The sequence below is a fragment of the Panthera pardus genome, unplaced genomic scaffold (genome assembly GCF_024362965.1).
Source record: "Panthera pardus isolate Hobbes unplaced genomic scaffold, ASM2436296v1 HiC_scaffold_2, whole genome shotgun sequence".
NCBI classification, from domain to species: Eukaryota; Metazoa; Chordata; class Mammalia; order Carnivora; family Felidae; genus Panthera; species Panthera pardus.
Window position 1 is genome coordinate 48,666,667 of NW_026526765.1, and position 18,887 is coordinate 48,685,553.

An 18,887-nucleotide genomic window follows, 5' to 3' on the forward strand; every position below is an offset into this window, starting at 1 on the left:
CAATTCTAAGCATAACTTTCCATGTATTTCTAATTGGCCTAAGATTGAAGAGACAGGCAGAGTGAAAACGCTGCATATGATATACGGAGTATAGGTAGACATGCAAGATTGTCTACATATTTATCTACATATTTATCATGGGAAGAGGTTTCAAGTCAATAACCTTCGTTCCCCATCTATTATTTTGAAAACCAGGGCAAACAGTGGCTATATATAGCCTTTTCAATGAATATGCCACCTGAGAAGGCATTGTGAGCTAGGGCAGGATGTGAGGGTGGGGAGATTTCCATACTGTACACAATATGTATCTGCCGGGTAAATCCCCAGGCCTAAAATACAATCCACAGTACTTTTATGTCAATGCTGCTAAGCGAGGTGGTGGCGTGGGATGAGCTGCGGTTAGCCTTTAGGCACCTAGGACTTCAGGAAGCCAACCTGATACTCTGTCTTACCTTCTGGCTGTCAAAAAAAAGGCCACAGTCACCTTGACTCTTCCCCTGAGGGCCAGTATGCAAATCAGTTTGCTTCTGCCTTGGGTTTAAAAAGAAAATGAGATGGTATGCATAAAAGAAGCCAGACAGACATTCTAAATAGTTTTATTTCTCAGCATTATGATCCAACTAATGTCACCTCTCTTCCCCTCCTACCTTTTTTCTGCTTCCTTCTTTCTTCTGTCCTGCACGTATTTGGCCCCATACTGAGCCAAATTTCTGCCCTGCTCATCACAGTCTTATGAATATTCTCCTCTCAGCTTCCAATTTTGCTGTTTATAAGCCATGAGATGTCCTACCTTAGCTTATATATTTGTTTCTTTGATGTTACACTTTCAAAGAAGCTTGCCATCAAACACACACACAAATAATACAACAGTTAACATTAAAGATAAAAACAAAGATTAGAAACTGCATAGAGGTAGAGAGAAATAGCTGATCCAGGAGCTGGGATAAGATGATGATTACAATTAAATATTAAATTTAACTTTGACAAATACTGGAAAAATGTACGATCAGTGTTAACATTGATTATCTCTGAGGGGTGACACTAGAAGTAATTATTAACTTTGTCTGTTTGCTGGTTTTCCTTTCCCAAAAAGGATATACTTCACTGTTACAACCAGAAATAAACATCTATTTCAGAAAGTTAGCTCTAAGCTTCCTGACCATCTATTATCACTGTCTTCTGCTAATCAAACCAATAATTTCTGTCAAAAGGCTTAGTTTTCTTTAGTTGTAAATTGGAGAATAAAAAGAAATTCTCCCATAATGTCATTTTTTAAACTATATAAATTAAAAAGTGACACATTTTTCTACCCTTTCAATTCTGTTTGCTGAAAGTTTGATATGTAAATTCCCTGACACAGTCCTGTGGGGATATATACACACAGTAAAACCTTGGTTTGTGAGCCTAATTCATACTGTATATTTCATAATGTATAATTCATAATGTATATATACACATATATATTACAATAAACACAAAAGGTTTTCATGTAAAAACAGGATTATGCCCTCCATATTGGTCTGCACCTTTTCTATATTAACAATATATTGTGTACTTTTTTTAGAATGATACGTTACAGATGTACTTCATTGGTTTTCATGACCTTATAGTGTCCTGTTGAATGGATACATCATAGATTATTTAACCACTTTCTCAATGATGCACATATAGACTGTTTCTGTTACAATCAACACTGCAGTGAATACTTTGTGCATTTTATCTATGTGCTCATGCTTTTTCTCCCCTCTAGATAGTTCTAGGAGGAATAAAGGTTTATGAAGTTTTGGATTGTTTTCTTAAGTAGACTTCACACCCAGCACAGAACCCAACACTGCTCTTGAACTCACGACTCTGAGATCAAGACCTGAACTGAGATCAAGGGTCAGGCACTCAACCAACTAAACCACCCAGGCACCCCAAGGCTTATGAGGTTTTTAAAGAATACCCAAAACATTCTGGGTATCACTATTAAAGAGGTATAAATAAACTTGATCAAGTTCAGATGAGAACCACAAGGAAAATAAAGGGCTTAGAAGCCACATCCTAAGATACAGTTCTTCAAGGATCTCTTTGGCCTGGACACAGGAAGCTCTGGGATTTCATAAGAAGCATCTTTACTTGTCTAAATGGCTATTCCCTAGAACAGAGAAGAGGACCAGAATTGTGGGACCTCAAATGATAAAGCAACACAAATGGACCTTACATTACTGTAAAGGCGGATCATTTATTGACATAGTGGCAACACTCTGGTGTTCCGATGGAGGGCCACCCCACTGTGCTCTTGGTTCCTGTGGTTGGGTAAGGCTGACTGTATCCCACCCCGAAATCCAGGAGAAAGTACAGACCTAGAGATAGACAACAGAACATTCTACTGCCTTGTCTGTGATGTGTGTGAGCATGTCACCCAAGCCAGGTCAATGACCCACAGTTCTGAGAGTTTTGCTGGAACGGTTAGGGAAAAGAATCCGGTTCCAGTGGTAACGCATGTCAGCCTATAACTCCTGGCATCCATTTTGCTGCCATGAGGGAAAGTCTGCCTAAGCATGAAGCCCACATACAACAAAGAAATGAAAATGAACATTTTCGATGTCATTGTTTATATACCTGGATCCAGTAGTGCCAGACTGAATTGTTTTTTTTCCTTGTTTTTAGGGGGATAAATGAGGTTTTCTAAGTCAGTTTCAGTTGAGGCCACAAAAGCCTGTAATGATATAATTCAAGGAATCACATACCTTCTTATCCTAAAATAAAGTACTATATCATCTGTGACACAATAAGAAGGAACACGGGTTCTACCAGTAATAGTATTTGCCCACCTCCAGCCTTTAGAAAACCAGGGCTTGAAAAGTCAAGAGAAAGAGACTTGGGTACACCATGCATTTTCTCTCACAACCCGCCAAGGGGAAGGAGAGAAGGCGCTTGCGTCCATCAGAAGCCAAGTGACAGAACTTTAAGGGACTACTCAGTGAAATTGACACAAGTTTCATAGCGTTTAGGAGAGATGAGGATTGGTGTCTAAATTGTACTTAGAGAAATGTGATGGTGAAAGTTTGTGGAGGAGCTATTTATTTGGTGTCAAAAGGGGGAAGGGGTGACGCTTGGGGCAAATGGTGTATCCATCAGTTGCAGGGCAAGGGTGCCTGAGTCTTGCAGTAGAACCATATAAGGGAATAAACTGGTATGCAGTCTCTTTTCATGGAAAATTCAAGAGGACAACCAAGATGGACCGAGGGATCCCAACAGAGTTGGAAGGAGCAGGAGGCACACTGGAGGTGAAGCCCAAGACCTGAGGGTTGGCTCATTGGCCAGTCCAAGTGGCATCTCCCACATCAAGAGAACTGCTGCCAGAGCCCTCTGAAAATAATGACAGCCACAAAGCACATGACAACACTTTCCCACGGAAGAAAAAGGAACAATTGTGTACCCACCACAAGCAGAGGGCATCGACCCCAGATTACAGCTGAGCCTTGTTGAATGCTGTGACTTTTTTCCTTCTTCCCCCCAGGCCTGAGCCTGAACAGGTGGATCCGGAGCCAGCCTAGTGGGAGGGGCAAGAGGAAGAGTTTGGAAATGCTGGAAGAGTCAACATAGTCTAAGCTTGAAGCAGACCCATGCTTGGGAAAAACATGTTTTGAGGAAAAGCATTACATTGAATACATGTTTGCACTTTTGATTATTACAATGAACTGGACTGGCCTTGCTTTCCCTTTTCTTAACTTCTCATTATGGAAATTTTCAAACATGCAGCAACATGAGGAGAACAGAATGAAGAACCCCCACCTACCCAGCACCCAGTTTCAGTAAATGTCAATTCAGGAACAAACATTTTTCATCTCTTCCCCTACCTGTTTCTCCTCCTTCCCTGAATTATAACAAAGAAAATCTCGAGCATTTTATAAGTAGTTATTTCTGTATGTTTCTGTGCAAAATAAGGACTCCTTTAACACAACAGGGCCATTATCACAACTTTAAAAAACTAATAATTAATCATCAAATACACAGTCAGTGTTCATATTTCCCAGTTGTCTCTTAATGACTTTACAAAACATTTGTTTGAACCCAAATCCAAACAAAATCATCACATACTTGATATGCCTCTTAAAGTCTCTTGTAATCTGCAGATTCTCTATCTGATTTATTTGTTGCAGACATAGGGTCATTTGTCTTCAGTGTTTTGTGTTTTCTGGACTCATCCAATTGCATTTTTATGTGTCCTTTGCACTGTTCCTTTATTTCCTATACTTCCTGCCAACTTGGATTTAGATCTAGACGTTTGGTGAGATTTGTGTTTGGTTTTTTCCCCCCTTGGTTAGACTTCTGCGTAGGTGGTTTTGTGTCCTTCCTCTTTCATTACATCAGGAAATACAAAGTGTCTAGTTGTCTCTCTTTTTGTGAGGTTAAGAGTCATCAGTACATTATAGTATCATCAATCTGATATACAAACTATAAATATTTCTGTTGGCTTTTCACATAATGATTTTAGCCGCCGCTGATGACTGCTGCCTAACTCCTTTGTGTCACTTGGATGGCACAATGGTGGTATTCCATCACTCCCTCTTCATTTGTTACTTAGTATTCTTTTCTAAAGAAGGATTTTCCCTTATTAAGTATTTGATCCCTAAACTGAGCTGTAGCTCTTCAAGAAAGACAGTAGACACGTTTTATTCTTTCCCTTTGTTTCCTAGTTTTCAGAATAGTAAATCGGTTCTCTGGACTCCTCCAAAGGTGATCAGTGGGTTGATTTTTGGGTTTTTTTTTAAGCATCTCATGAACTCGTGATTTTAACACTTTGGCTATTCTTCAATTCATCGCAATTACTGTTCTTTTTGACACCCAATTGTTCCATCTTTGACAAGTGGCTCCTATGGATTGGACTTTTTAAAACCAAAACAAAGGGATTATTTATTTTTATGAGTGTTTTCCTGAAAGCTATGAGAAAATATTGAGCCTTTTAAGGTTACATTTAAGTGAGGACAAAGACAAACCCCAGTGAGTGGGCTTGAAGGTATTATCCAAAAGAGAATAAAATTACTTATGATTGTACTTCATGAAGACTTGGCAAATGAAAGGCACCCAGTACAACAGTTACTGATGATATTTTGATTTCCCAGATGAGAACACTTTGTGAAGTCTGTAAATCTTTCAACCTGAACCAACCAGTTACCCTTTTCAAAGGAGTTTATAGTCTATTATTAAGTATAGTACTATATTATGTATGTTAAGAGTAGGTTTGGTGTTTATGATAGAACTTCAAAATAACAGAGGCTTAGAAAATGTAATTTTATTTCTCTTTATGTTAAAAAAGAAAAAGGTGATGCCAGGCTGGCATGGAGAGTCCAATGTCATTAGGACCTACGGCTTTTTCTATCTTGCATTCCATTGTCCTCAACATGCAATTTTCACCTCATGATATAAAATAGCTGCTCCAGCTCTAACCATCATATCCACATTCTAGCCAGTAGGAAGGGAAAAAAGAGAAGGAGAAGAGTATGATGACTGCTATTAAGGACATCTCCTGGAAGTAAGAGATGCTCATCACATCTGCTATGTTCCATTGGCTAAAAAATAGTCATGTGACTGAAAAGTAGTCTTTATTCTGGCTAGCCATATGCCCCAGATAACCTTCAGGAGGTCAGTTACCCAGAAAAAAAGGGGAGAAGAGATATTTGGAGAAAACAACGCTCCTTGCCTCAAGCCCAGAAAGAAAAAACTACATCGTTTGGGCAGTGTATCTCCACGCATATCTTAAAACCTCAGAATGTAGGAGTGGGAATCATTTAAAGTATCCACTTTTCCCACCTTCTTGAGTGTCTTGACTATGCCAGGGCATCCAGTATATGAAACAAAATTAAGCTGTGGTCTGCTGATTTATGTACAAAACAGAAAATTTTAGATGATTACACTCCTATACAGTAATAACGATTATTTTGTTTCATTATTCATCCCCGCCCAGTATATGCCATCTCTGCTTCCTCTGAGATTTCTTGGTTATTTACTTCATGCCAGAAGTAAGACTTTTACTTTATTTTACTTTAACCATGTACTGTTTCTAAGGCAAGGTACATGACTAGCATCCACCACTCAGAGTTTATGGGATTCAGTTCTCGAAAGGAGACTGAGGATCAGAGAGGGTAAGTGGCTTACTCAAAGAGATACAACTTAGTAAATGACAGAGGCAGCATTCCAACACAAGTTTCTTTGTCTCAAAGCCCAAACATGCTTTGTTTATTATGCCATTCATACTTCAATATATTTGTCTTAAGTGTTTTATGGTCCTTGTCTCTTTTAACTGTCTAACCCAGTTTGGTGATTATTCATTCAACACATTTAAAAAAATTCTTTTTTTTTTTTAATTTTTAATGTTTATTTATTTTTGAGAGAGAGAGAGAGAGAGAGAGAGAGAGCAAGCAGGGAGGAGCAGAGAGAGGAGGAGACACAGAATCAGAAGCAGGGTCCAGGCTCCGAGCTGTCAGCACGGAGTCCGATGCGGGGCTCGAACCCACAAACTGTGAGACAGTGACCTGAGCCAAAGTCGGAGGCTTAACCAACTAAGCCACCCAGGTGCCTCTTTTAAAACATTCTTTCTACACACGAGGCACTGTGATGGTTGCTGAGTATATAACACCGACCAAAAACCACACATAGTCCTTACCATCATGGACCTTCTAGACTACTGAGGAAGACAATCATCAATCCAAAAGTCACCCTCCAAAATGTAAAACGACAACTGTCATAATGGGTATAAAGAGAAAGGTATAAGGTATCATCTGCGTATAATTGGTACATTTGACTTTGGAAAGCCAGGAAGGCTTTCCTGAGGAAGTGACACGCAGAATAAGACTTACAGTGTAATTTAGAGTTAAAGCAGGCAAAGCAGGGGAGAGGAGATGTTGTCAGGCAAAACGAGATGTACAAAGTGGTATAAGGAGAATTTGTGAAGGCTGGAGTGAGAACATGTGAGCAAGCTGGGAGACAAGCCTGGAGGGAAGCCAGAGAGCAGCCCTGCAATGCCTTGTGTAGGGGCACTGCTACCCCAGTTTTTTACAGCTGAAAACTGAGGCTCAGGTCTCTTGAGTAATATGCCTAGAGTCTCACAGCTAGTTAGGTACTGGAGCCAGAATTCAAACTGTGGTAGGTAGAATAATTGATCCCCTAAAGATAGCAAAGCCTAATCCCTGGAACCTATGAATGTGTAGGTTACATGACAAAGGGAAATTAAGGTAGAAGATGTAATTAAAGTTGCTAATAAACTAATCTTAAAATAAGGTGATTATTTTAGGTTATCTAGGCAGGCCCAGAGTAATCTCAAAGTTCTTAAATTTGGAAGAGGGAGACAGAAGAAGAACTTACGTTGTAGAAGATGAGAGAATTTGACCCGCTGTTGTTAACCTGTAGATGGAGGAATGCGGGTGGTTCTAGAAGCTGACAGGACAAGGTAACAGATCCTGCCCTTAGGGATCCTCCAGAAAGGATCACAAGCCTGCTGAAGTCCTGATCTTAGCTTGATAAAGCTCATTTTAGACTTTTGAACTACAGAAATGTAAGATAATAAGTTTGTGAGCCACTAAATTTATGATGATTTGTTACAGCAGCAACAGGAAACTAAACACAAACTATGCCCATTGGCTCCAGAGCTCATGTGTCTACCCCATGTGCAACATGGCTTAATTGTTAGATCGTCTAAACCAGGAACTATAAAGATTAAACTCTAATGCTTCCTAACATTTTGACTCTCAGAATCTTCAAGTATCATTTCCAAACCATACAGCAAAGGGTATGTGTAGTTTTTACATATGCCTCTTAGTTTTGTGAATTTCGAAAGGATGTGGTTATGGCCTGTGACATCAGAGGAGAAGCTCCACATTGTTGACTGAACACTGATAGAAAGATAACATCGGAGGCAAGAGGCCTTTTAACAGCTCTCTGAAAGTCAACTGCCTCCCCAGTGCATTCCTTGCCCTGAAACTGTGTCCTTTGGCTGTGCTACAGGGTGATGCCCAAGGTGCATCACTTCTCAAGAACTGGATCATGAACAACTTTATCCTCCTAGAAGAACAGCTCATCAAGAAATCGCAACAAAAGAGAAGAACTTCTCCTTCCAACTTTAAAGTCCGCTTCTTTGTTTTAACCAAAACCAGCCTGGCGTACTTTGAGAATCGTCATGGGGTATGTGAACACTTGTGTCTTCTTTTTCTAAACAGTATTTTTTATTTAGACTAGGCTGAAGCATGAAGATATACCTAGAATAAAATAAGGGGACACAGACATGCTGGTTACGACCGCCTAAAAAGTGCAATAAGAGTAATCAGAAGAGAATGTGGAGAAAAGTCCAGAGGTGGGGTTGTTATATTAGGTGATTTTAGTTCTAAAATCTGCAAAAGAGTAAGTTTAATATTTATTAATGGTTTTTTTCCTGCAAGTTTAATTTCAAAATTATAATAATTTATGTGGCAAATGCTATGATTGGATAGAATTTGAACTTCATCGGAAATACACTAGATTTTATGGAGCTTAGATGAATAACATATTAGCATTCAATGGGACCTAAGGGATGATCTAGCCCAGTTATCTTAATTTATAATGGAGGAAACTGATACTTTAAGTGACAGTTCAGTGTCAACATTTTTATGAATTTACTTCTATATGTCCCAATGGTCATTATTCACTTAATATCTTGAAATAATATTCCCTAGGCACCTAATTATCTAAAACTTGCAAGGCCCAAAAGTAAACCTCTATACCCCTTGGAAAATTTACCAGGGTTACCATGGTGTTATGCAATACAAACCAGTGGTTCTTACCCAGAAGATTACAGTTGCTTATCTAGGTCAGTCTTTTTGTATATCTAGAGATAGTCTTATATTCTTTCTACAACAGCAGTGATAATAACATCAACATGAATAATCGTAACAATATAGTTGGGTACAAAAAACACTGCATGAGGAGAAAGGAGACCAGACTCTACTTCTCTCTAGGTGATGGAGCCTGGGTAAGCGTCTCTACCTTTTGTGTCAGATTCTTCCTTTACAAAATGAAAGGTCTGGAAGTACTACCTCCTTTCTTGAAAAATTTGAGCCCCTGTTTAGCCCTTTACAGTACATTTTCAAAGCAGGTGTGTGACATTGTACTAAATCATTGTATTAGTTTTTCTATCATTAGGGAGGTAAGGCAGGGTTTTCACCTATATTTTACTGAAGGGGAAATAACATTAGGTGCTTTATGGTTAGGGACAAAGGCATCCCCATGCCTTGTTAGGATCTGACTTAGTAGGATAAGCATGAGTTTGGGACTTTTTGAGAGCCAGGCTTTGAAGTGTTCCATGAAATGGAGCCCTGAAGGAGGCCTGGGTATGGAGCCTATGGGTGTTGCAGGCGAAATACTATCACTTCTCAGAGATTCAGACATGCTCTTCTTCAGCATTGATATCTTACTGATATCAATCAATAATCAATCAGAAGGCATAGAGAAATACTTACGTAAACGACTTGCACACAAGCATGCACTATGTATCACCTATAAATAACAAGAGCATTACACTTGTGGGAAGAAACCTTTTTAAAAAAAATTTTTAAGCCTCCAGGCACCTGGTTGGGTCAGTCAGTTAAGAGTTTGACTCTTGATTTCGACTCAGGTCATTGATCTCACAGTTGGTAAGTGGAGCCTGCTTAGGATTCTCTCTCTCTCTCTCTCTCTCTCTCTCTCTCTCTCTCTCTCTCACTGTTTTTCAAAAATAAATAAATAAATATTAAAAAAATTAAAGCCTCAGTCTTACCATCTGTAAAGCGGGTATGTTAACAGTACCCATGTCATGAGAACGTGGTAAAGACTAACAGAGAGAATGTATTTAGACTGAACTATTTGAAATTACCACTCAGTGGATCAAGACAGGCCAGACAGTGGCGATTTCAAATAGTTCAACTTAATACGTAAAGTACTTAGCATAAGTTCTGTCACCTAGTAAACGCCTAGTAAAAATTAGCCTTTTTTTTGTATCATCATCACGTCTCGGAAGGAGCTAGCAGGGTGGCATAACATATTCATTTTCAAATGAAGGAAAACGTTCAAAGTCAAGCTAACATCAGGTTCCTGGATTCCTTCTCTTCTGTGACTAAATACAAGCCTGTGGAGAGAGACATACATTCATGCATTACGAAATGTGTGATGCTGAGGCAACCATTGCCCCTCTCGAGGTCACAGCTTCTTTTTCTCTTTTCTCATTTGGAAAATTATGTTTCTTGCCCTGTCTTAAAATACTGTGGACTTATGATATCATACAGAAAGTAATCCTTCTACCTACTCAGAAAAACATTCCATAATTTTGCAAATTAAGTATGTTTTTTTTCTAACTTTAAAATATCCATTTTCTAATTTTAAATATCCATGTCTAAATATCCATCCTGATTGAGCCTGTTATTTTGACACCGATTTCGCTCTGGTGTCTAGTGTTGAAATGTGTGAGTGTTTTCAAGGGAGCCGGGAAGCGCCTCAGCCTGCCGGAGCAGTGGCCCAGAAAGAAGCATAATGTTGGCAGGTGGTGGGTCGCTGGCAGGCATGCTTTCAGACACCACCCTGTGCCTGCCAAATTCGTTGCAAAGTGGCCCCTGATGCCTGGCATTCATTAACAGAGGACAATGAGATTAGGGCCCCCAGTGTGCTGATAAATGTTGAACTAGCCTACAGTGGTAGTGGCAGTGGAGAGCATCAGGCAGCTCTAATCCATAGTGTTTGCTGATTTCTCTGGTGTAAATACTCCCATCATGGCCAATTTCAAACTACTGGTGTGATGTCTACTGGCTCACAAAATTCCTCCAGATTTAGCAGTCAGCCCTCATGGCCCACAGCAAGCCAACTCCAACATACCAATGACAGCTTTGAATACAAATAGTCTCCGGAGAGGGAGTCACCAACCAAGCCACATGCTTAGTTTGCACATGACTGAAATTAGATTATTTCCAGGGGCAAAAGAGAAATGGAGGGAGGGCCTTGGGTAGTTCAAGTGAGCATGGCATGGAAGGGACAGCACAGACGGACACAAGCATCACTGATTGGTGAGGCCAGTATAGCTAGGTAGAGCTGGATTCAACTTCTGGCTTTATCACTTTCTGGATGTGGGGTCTCAGGAAAGGTCTTTGAACCTTTTTAAGCCTCTGTTTGCTATTTGTAAAGTGAGGGCCCCAATGCCTCCAGGCGATGTTGAGTATTTCATAAGGAAGGCATGTCATAAGCTCGGTACTAATGATCTTCTGAAGGACCCTCAGGAGAACTGGAAAGGTTTCCTGGTTTTAATGTCTCTGCACCTTAGGGATCAAGCGTGTTCTTTTCACCATAGTGTGGGAGCCATTACCTGTATGTGGGACAGTCAAGACCACCATTCTACTCAGGGTCTGGTTATGGGTCTCCACTTCACATGGGCTTTCCCCGTTAGCCTGCAGTCGAATCTAGCAGCAGAAACATCTCTTGGAGCATGCATCCTTCTTGAATTAAAGATGACAGGTCAGGAGATGGTCCCTCTTTCCTTGCTTTTCCTTGCACAGCAATCAAAAACACAGCGTCTGGTGTCAGACACATCTGGGTCAAAGACCAGCTCCTCACTTAAAAGCTATGTAGCTTTGTGTAAGTTGCTTAAGGCTGTGTGACTCTACATTTTTTGTAATGATTAAACATTCCTGGGGCACTTGGGTGGCTCAGTCAGTGAAGCATCTGACTTCGGCTCAGATCATGATCTCGCAGTTTGTGAGTTCGAGCCCCGCGTCAGGCTCTGCGCTGACAGCTCAGAGCCCGGGGGCCTGCTTCAGATTCTGCATCTCTCCATCTCTCGGCCCCTCCCCTGCTCATGCTCTGTGTCTCTCTGTCTCTCAATAATAAAGAAACATTAAAAAAAATTTTTTTTGTAAAAATGATTAAACATTCCTTCTTGATCCTGCTTCCTTTTAATGAGAGGGAGGTTACCATTATTCTAATAATAATAGGAACTAATATTGCTGTCTACTTCTCCCCATTTTCTATGGTCACTTTCCTCGGGAAAGCCACCAGCAGCTCTCACCTGGGACTGCTACCACCTCCTAATGGTCTCCCTGCACCCACTCTGCCCCAGTCGCCCCCCAACCTATTCCCTACACAGCAGCCAGCGTGACACATGGTGACTGTGATTGCTTCCTGACGATCCGGACATGTCCCTGCAGAGGTTCTCCCCTTAGATCTAGAGCGGACACCAGAGTCTGTCACATGCCGTCTTCCCTCTCAGTTCGTGTCCCTTTTTCTCCCATCTCTCTGGGATCCAGCTACATAAGATTTGCTGTGACTTTAAGTCCCTCATTTTGAATGTCGCTTGCCCTGGGAAGCCTTCCTTGATTTCTCCAGACTAGGCCATCTACTCCTGTTATGCTCTGCCTTAGCAATGCCTACCCTCTCTTTGGAGCACATCCCAGACTCGTAATTACCCACTTATTAACGTGATTGCTGTGCTAATGTCACTCCCCCAGCCCACCCTCCATTAGATTATAAGCTTTATGAGAGCCAGCACCCAATTTGGTAAAGATGGCAGCATCAGTGTTTATAACAGCGCCTAGCACATACTACTCACTCATGCATTATTTGTGGAAGGAAGAAAAGGAGGGAAAGAGCAAGGACATGAGGGATAGACATACCTTTGGAGAGGTTAGAGTTTCACAAATGAACTCCTGATAGAACAAGGCTCAATTCCAAGAGTAGAGAACAAAGCAAGTTGTATAGGACTTCAAAAGGAAGAGTTCTGGCTGTAAGAGTCAGCAAATAAGACTCCCCAGAGTTAGAAATTCATGTCCCAGCCTTAAAAGAGGAAGAGGAGGATTCAGGAGGTTGGAATTTTAAGAGGTGGGTCAGAGAGGCACATGCAAGAACCAGCAGGTGGGCCAGCCCTCCACCCACACCCCGCTACTCTGTTCTCTTTTTTCTTCCTTCTTTCCCTGTTTCTCTTCTACAGTTAAATTCTTTGTCAATAATACTCTTAAAGCTACCTGAGCTTTTTTGCTTGAGACTTGCATCAGCCACAGTCTCTTTCCACCTCATTCCTACGTAATCCTGTTGCCTTCTGGCTGGGTTTTCACTGACACTCAAGGCTCCATACAGTTTATTATCCATGCGACACCTAGAATGAACTTTTAAAATGATCTTACAATAAATGATAAATCAGATCTTACTCTCTACTTTTAAGCCTTCCATGGCTGCTTAGAGTATTTAAGGAAATTCTCAGCTATGGCCTACAAGACTCTTCATCCGGGGGTCCTTATCTGCATTTCCTATTTCATTTCACACCACATTCCCGTTACTCACCAGGCTTCTACCACATCTGCCTTCTTCCTGAACCTTGAGCACTCCAAGCTCATGCTCACTCTAGGGACTTTGGACAGGCCAGGACTAGGGGGAGGCAACTGAGGGATACACTTAGGGGGTGCTTGCTCTCAGAGCCTGCAAATGCAGGGTCTTTGCATTAGCTGTTCCCACTGCCAGGAACACCTCAGGTGTTTGCAGGACTGATTCTTTATTGTTTCCATCTCTTTAAATATTTTCCCAGGATCCTGTTTCTTTCCTTTTCTTCTTCTTTCTTTTCATTTCTTTAGCACACAGATACTTCAATATATCAGTATCTGCATGTACCTATTGGGTTTACTGATGTGCTTCCCTGTTTGTTTTCTGTCTGTGCAGCCCCTGGGATGAGAGCAGGAGGACCTTGCTCATCACTGCATCACCAATACCTAGAACAGTGCAGGGTGCATAGTACGTGGTCGATAAATACCCAATAAATGAACAAAGATCACAAAACTCAAATTGAATTCCAAAGAGCATCTGGGAGCTAAAAATGTGGGCCTTGTCTAGCTAGGCAAAGAGAAGTAAGGATCCAAGGCAAAGTATTTTGCAATTCAGGCCACTCAAGGCCAAAAACATGCGGTTTCAATGTCTACCTTAATGGATTTTCTTTGTGAACTGATTTTTGCCTTTATGATGTGATGTTGATGTTTTATGGAGAAAGCTAGTGGATGGAGAGTTTCTATTTTGGAGGCAAATACTCCCACATTAAAATTAAATTTGATTCCTACTGCTCAGGGGCTGGTGCATCCATCAACCAGCATTTCAGTAAAAATAGGCCACAGAGCAACACTATAAATGTAAGGGCTCGGTTTTTGACTCAGTCTGGGAGAAAGGTTTAACTGTAAAACACAAGAGCTCGGTTTCTTGAACTACGAGGTCTATGTAAAGCAAGACATCTTCATAACAAACTCAGAAATGGGCCCCACAGAAAACTGTTTTAAAGCTCTTCTCAAGTTTTCATAGGTCAAATAGGTAAATCCTTATCTCTCCATTTTCTTACCCAACTAGTAATAAGTTATTCCACTTCATAAGTTATTAGGCCTACTGAAGAAAATAAATCTTCCAGGACCCAATTTTCATCCAGAGGTCCGTCTGGGTTTGACTTCATGACACTATGGGGCTTCACTTAAAGTGATCCAGGGACGGAAACAGAAGCTCTGAAATGGCTTTCCATGTATCTAAAATTCCCTTTTTAGATCCGATGTCTGCTCAGTTCCTTGAAATTTCAGTAAATTTGTCAGGATTTTAATTAAATAAGAACCTGATCGAAAGTCTCGTTTGTCATATAATTCCCATTAATGTTAAGGTATTCATAAGCAAGCTCTTTGCTACATATTCCTATTTTAATATTTACAAAGTCATAGAAATTACACCTACTTGTTATAAAAATTGAAATATAGGACTTTCCCCCCCAACTACATATATTTGTGCTAAAGTTTTATTATTATCATCATCATCATCATTATTATTTTACCATAACAGAAATTCTAATTAAAAAAAATAGTAACAATAAGTAGAAAATATACACATAAATAGTAGTCTCAAGGCAGTGGCAGTATGGAGAATCAAATCACAGAGCACATCTTTCCACTAATACTGTGGTGCTAGATATAGTTGTTTGATAATCAAAGAAACAACATTAGAGAAGCCACTCTCAGCAGCATCCCATTATTTTAAACCTAACACTGTATCAAGGAAATGTTTCTTTTTTGGTATGTAAAGTTTCATTCATTTGTTCAGCAAGCATGTCTTGACATCTACTATGTGCCATGCTTCAGGCTACATGCCAAGAATATGGTGATAAATAACAGAGGAAAGGTGTCTGCCCTCACAAGCTTAGCTAGTAGAGAAGGCAGACAACCACAAGTACATAAATATATGGGGCAGATACAGACAGTGGTAGGTTCTGTGGAAAGACTAAGCAGGAGCTGGCGCTGAGTTGGGAAGAAGGGTAGCCAGAGAAGGAATTTATAGCCAGGCTAGGGCCTGGAGGATGAGAAAGATCTAGTGACCTGAAGAAATGAAGAAAAGCATTTCAGGCACAGGGCACGGCCAGTGTGAAGCTTGTGAAGTAGGAAAAGGCTTGGCCTGTGTACGGAACAGAGAAGTGAACATACTGAGTTCAAGAGAGGGGTTCTTGCTGACATCCTATAACCTCCCTCTTCTGGGGATACTTTGTCTGGAATCCTCCTCCTGCATGTCTTGGTGGAAAGGTGCTCAGGGCCAACCTGGAGCTCAGCCAGCCATTAGCAAGCAGCAAAGACCAAAAACCGATTAGAATCAGGTTGAACCCACTTTGATTAATCACAAGAGACAGAGCAGCAAATGTTCATATACTCACACTATTTTAAAAAATTAATGAAATAGTTATGCAGAAGTATTCTCTGTAACTCTTTTGTCTAAAGGTATCAATTTACAGTCTCTGTGAGAATGACCTGTGCTCTTACGTACACATAAATTTCATGTAGTTCTAATCATAATGCATGACAATTTTATATTCTACTTTTTTCATTTGTTCTTTTATAGATACATTTCTACTTATCTACATGGTCCCAAAGTAATCATTTTTTCATACATATGATTTTTTTCATGATTGAACTAGTTCACTTCAGAGAGATACTTATCTGTTCTACATACTTGAAAAAAATGATGAACTTGTCATCAATTCTTTGTCATCTATTCTTTGACATTCAGGTTGTTTCTGGGTATGAACATGTTTCAGTCAGAACACTGAAAAATGCTAATATACCTAACATAAACCTGTCTCCTTTTAAAAATCAGGTCCTTAGGATAGAATACTACATTTGTCATAAAATAAGATTATTTTATGGCCTCTATCATTTGCTGCTACATCATCTTACAGAGATTGAAGCAATGCATGCAGCCACCAGAAGTGACCAGAACCATTAGGGAAGACTGTGTTTCTAAGAAGGAACTTAGGAAAACCAAAGAATCCCATTGTTGTGGTGATTTTTCAAGTGCACTATTTTTATAGACTTTGAATGTTATGGTGAGAAAGGGGGAAGATACATAATTTTTTATACTATACATGGATCAAATGATTTGATATAAAGTCAGTCATATATATGTACATGAACCCACCATACATGTAGCAGGATTTAACAAGTGCCAAAAAGCTTCCTACTTTGCAAAAGATCCCCATTTTGTTCATGAGAAAGGAGAGGCTTAGAGTAGCTAAGTATCTTTTCCTAGGCCACACATCTGGGACAAACATTAAAAGTTAGATTAAATGTATTTTCAGATCTAAGCTTGTTTGGGTTCGAGGAGTCTTAGCAGCCATGGTGGCTGAGAAGAGAGAGTTGGGCCAAGGGTTCATCGGTGAGTTTCAATGAACAACACTGTATAATAGAGGTCTGGAGCAGGGCCCCCCAAGTTTACCTGAATGACAGCACAACAATATCATTGACAACAATAACTAGCATCACTGCAAGAAGACTGAACACATTCCTATGAATTTTCTCATGTAACCCTCACAGTTCTCTGCAGAAGCTAAAAGTAATATTCTGTTTTAGAGAGGAAGCAATTGAGACATGGAGAAGTTCAGAAATTTGCCCAGGGTCACAGTAGTGGTAGTACACGTTAAAAACAGCATCTTGCCTTGGGCTTTGGTAATTCCCTATACGTTGATCCCACTAACATATGCTTTTCTTTTTTTTTTTTTTAATTTTTTTTTTAATGTTTATTTATTTTTGAGACAGAGAGAGACAGAGCATGAACGGGGGAGGGGCAGAGAGAGAGGGAGACACAGAATCGGAAGCAGGCTCCAGGCTCTGAACCATCAGCCTAGAGCCCAACACGGGGCTCGAACTCACGGACCGCGAGATCGTGACCCGGGCTGAAGTCGGACGCTTAACCGACTGAGCCACCCAGGCGCCCCTAACATATGCTTTTCTGATATCATTTTGGTTTCCCTAGTAGTATCTCCAAGAATTCTCTGCAAAACTGATACAAGCATCTTGGCCAGTCTGTTTCTCACTGCAAGGTTGCGAATTCGCCAGTCACTTGTGATTTTGCAGAGTGTGTTCCTGTCCACCGGACTCTGTGAGCTGACAAAAATGAGTTCCTGACCTTATAAACCTGAGGCTCTGCTCCTGGGGTGACCTTTGCCAAGGAAAGATGCTGTATGAACCTCAGCTCTGTTTAGTTTACTGGACTAGCCATTCATAAGTACCCCTCATTGGGCACTTCCTGAGAATAACATCCTGGGAATGTTATACCCAGAGTGATAATACAGGAAAAAGACCACCAAACAGGGCTATAAGCCAGGACCAAGGGCCCAGAAAGTGAGATCGAGGGCACTAATACCAAATGTAGCCACTTTCGCAGTCCATGCTATGGCCAATTTCATGTATAGTGACCCAATTAAGTGTTTCCCAAAGTGGGGTACCACTAGGTGCACTCTAGATGGTACATGGACAGATCTGGTTCTGACATTTTTTAATTTAATACTTATATATGTATGTTTATTATAATTTACTTCAGAAAAAAAGTATTTTTAAACATATGGTGGTGATTTAAAACTTCCCTTTAGAGTAAATTTGTTGAGGTGAAAAATCAATCCATTTAAATAATAACATTAAGTCCATGGTACCAGTTGGTGGAACTACACAATGGTGGAGAGCGCGCGGGTGGGTTGCAAATGGAAGATTGGAAACACAGAATCCATGGAATAGCAACATGAATCACCATTCATGATTCTTTGCTTTAAAATAGCAGACACTTAGTCTGTTCAGAGAGTGAAATGTAATAATCCCCCTGGACATTTAGAGGCACAGGTGCATCCACAAAGACCAGAGCACTTGGAAAGGTGAACATAGAAGAGACAGGCAAAAGAGATCCTCTCAGACCCCCTGCTCTACCTAGAAAGCTGTGAGTCAGGGGCAAGTGAGCCTGCAATCACAAGCTGTCTGACCTCCAAATTTCTCTGAACTCCAGAGAAAGTTATTCTAATTCTTTATAAATCTCAATGACATTAGGTTAGTGCTGTTCACTTTGCTTTCATCTGTGTTGCAAATTAATATTAATGCACAAAACAGAACTGCTGGTGGAATGAACTCTTGCCCCCTTGCCTGTGTGCCTGTTGGACTTCAGGTCTCTTTATTAGTAGCCACTTTTTCAGGTCATCTTCTGCAAAATATAGACTAACTTTTAAAAAAAATTCATGAATAGATAATACATTCACATACATTTTTTAAAAAAACAGTTACAAAATGTTATGAAATGGCCAACTCCCACCTTTATCCTAAGCCACAGCGCTTCAGTGCCTGAAAGCAACCAATATAATCAATTTCCTATCAGTTCTTCCAATGATACTTTATGCATACATATGTAAACACAAATCAGTATTCTTCTTGTCCTCCTTTTTATGCAACAGTAGCATACTCTATGTGACATACTTCTTAGCTTTTCTTTTGGTTGGTTAGCAATACTTCTTGAAGATCAAACCATACCTATATGCAAAGAGCTTCTTCATTCTTTTTTGTGGATGCATAATATTTCACTGAATGGATAAAAAGTTA

The 18,887-nt window shown here is 40.3% G+C and overlaps 1 protein-coding gene across 1 annotated transcript in view; it reads left to right on the forward strand.

Moving 5' to 3' along the window:
• The first annotated feature begins 7,878 nt into the window (after positions 1–7,878).
• Positions 7,879–18,887, forward strand: part of ITK (IL2 inducible T cell kinase) — a 60,450-nt gene continuing 49,441 nt past the window's right edge. The window contains exon 1 of the mRNA XM_019464531.2: positions 7,879–8,166. Within this exon, the coding sequence (XP_019320076.1) occupies positions 8,029–8,166 (138 nt within the window). The 5' untranslated portion in view covers positions 7,879–8,028. The remainder of the gene's footprint in view (positions 8,167–18,887) is intronic.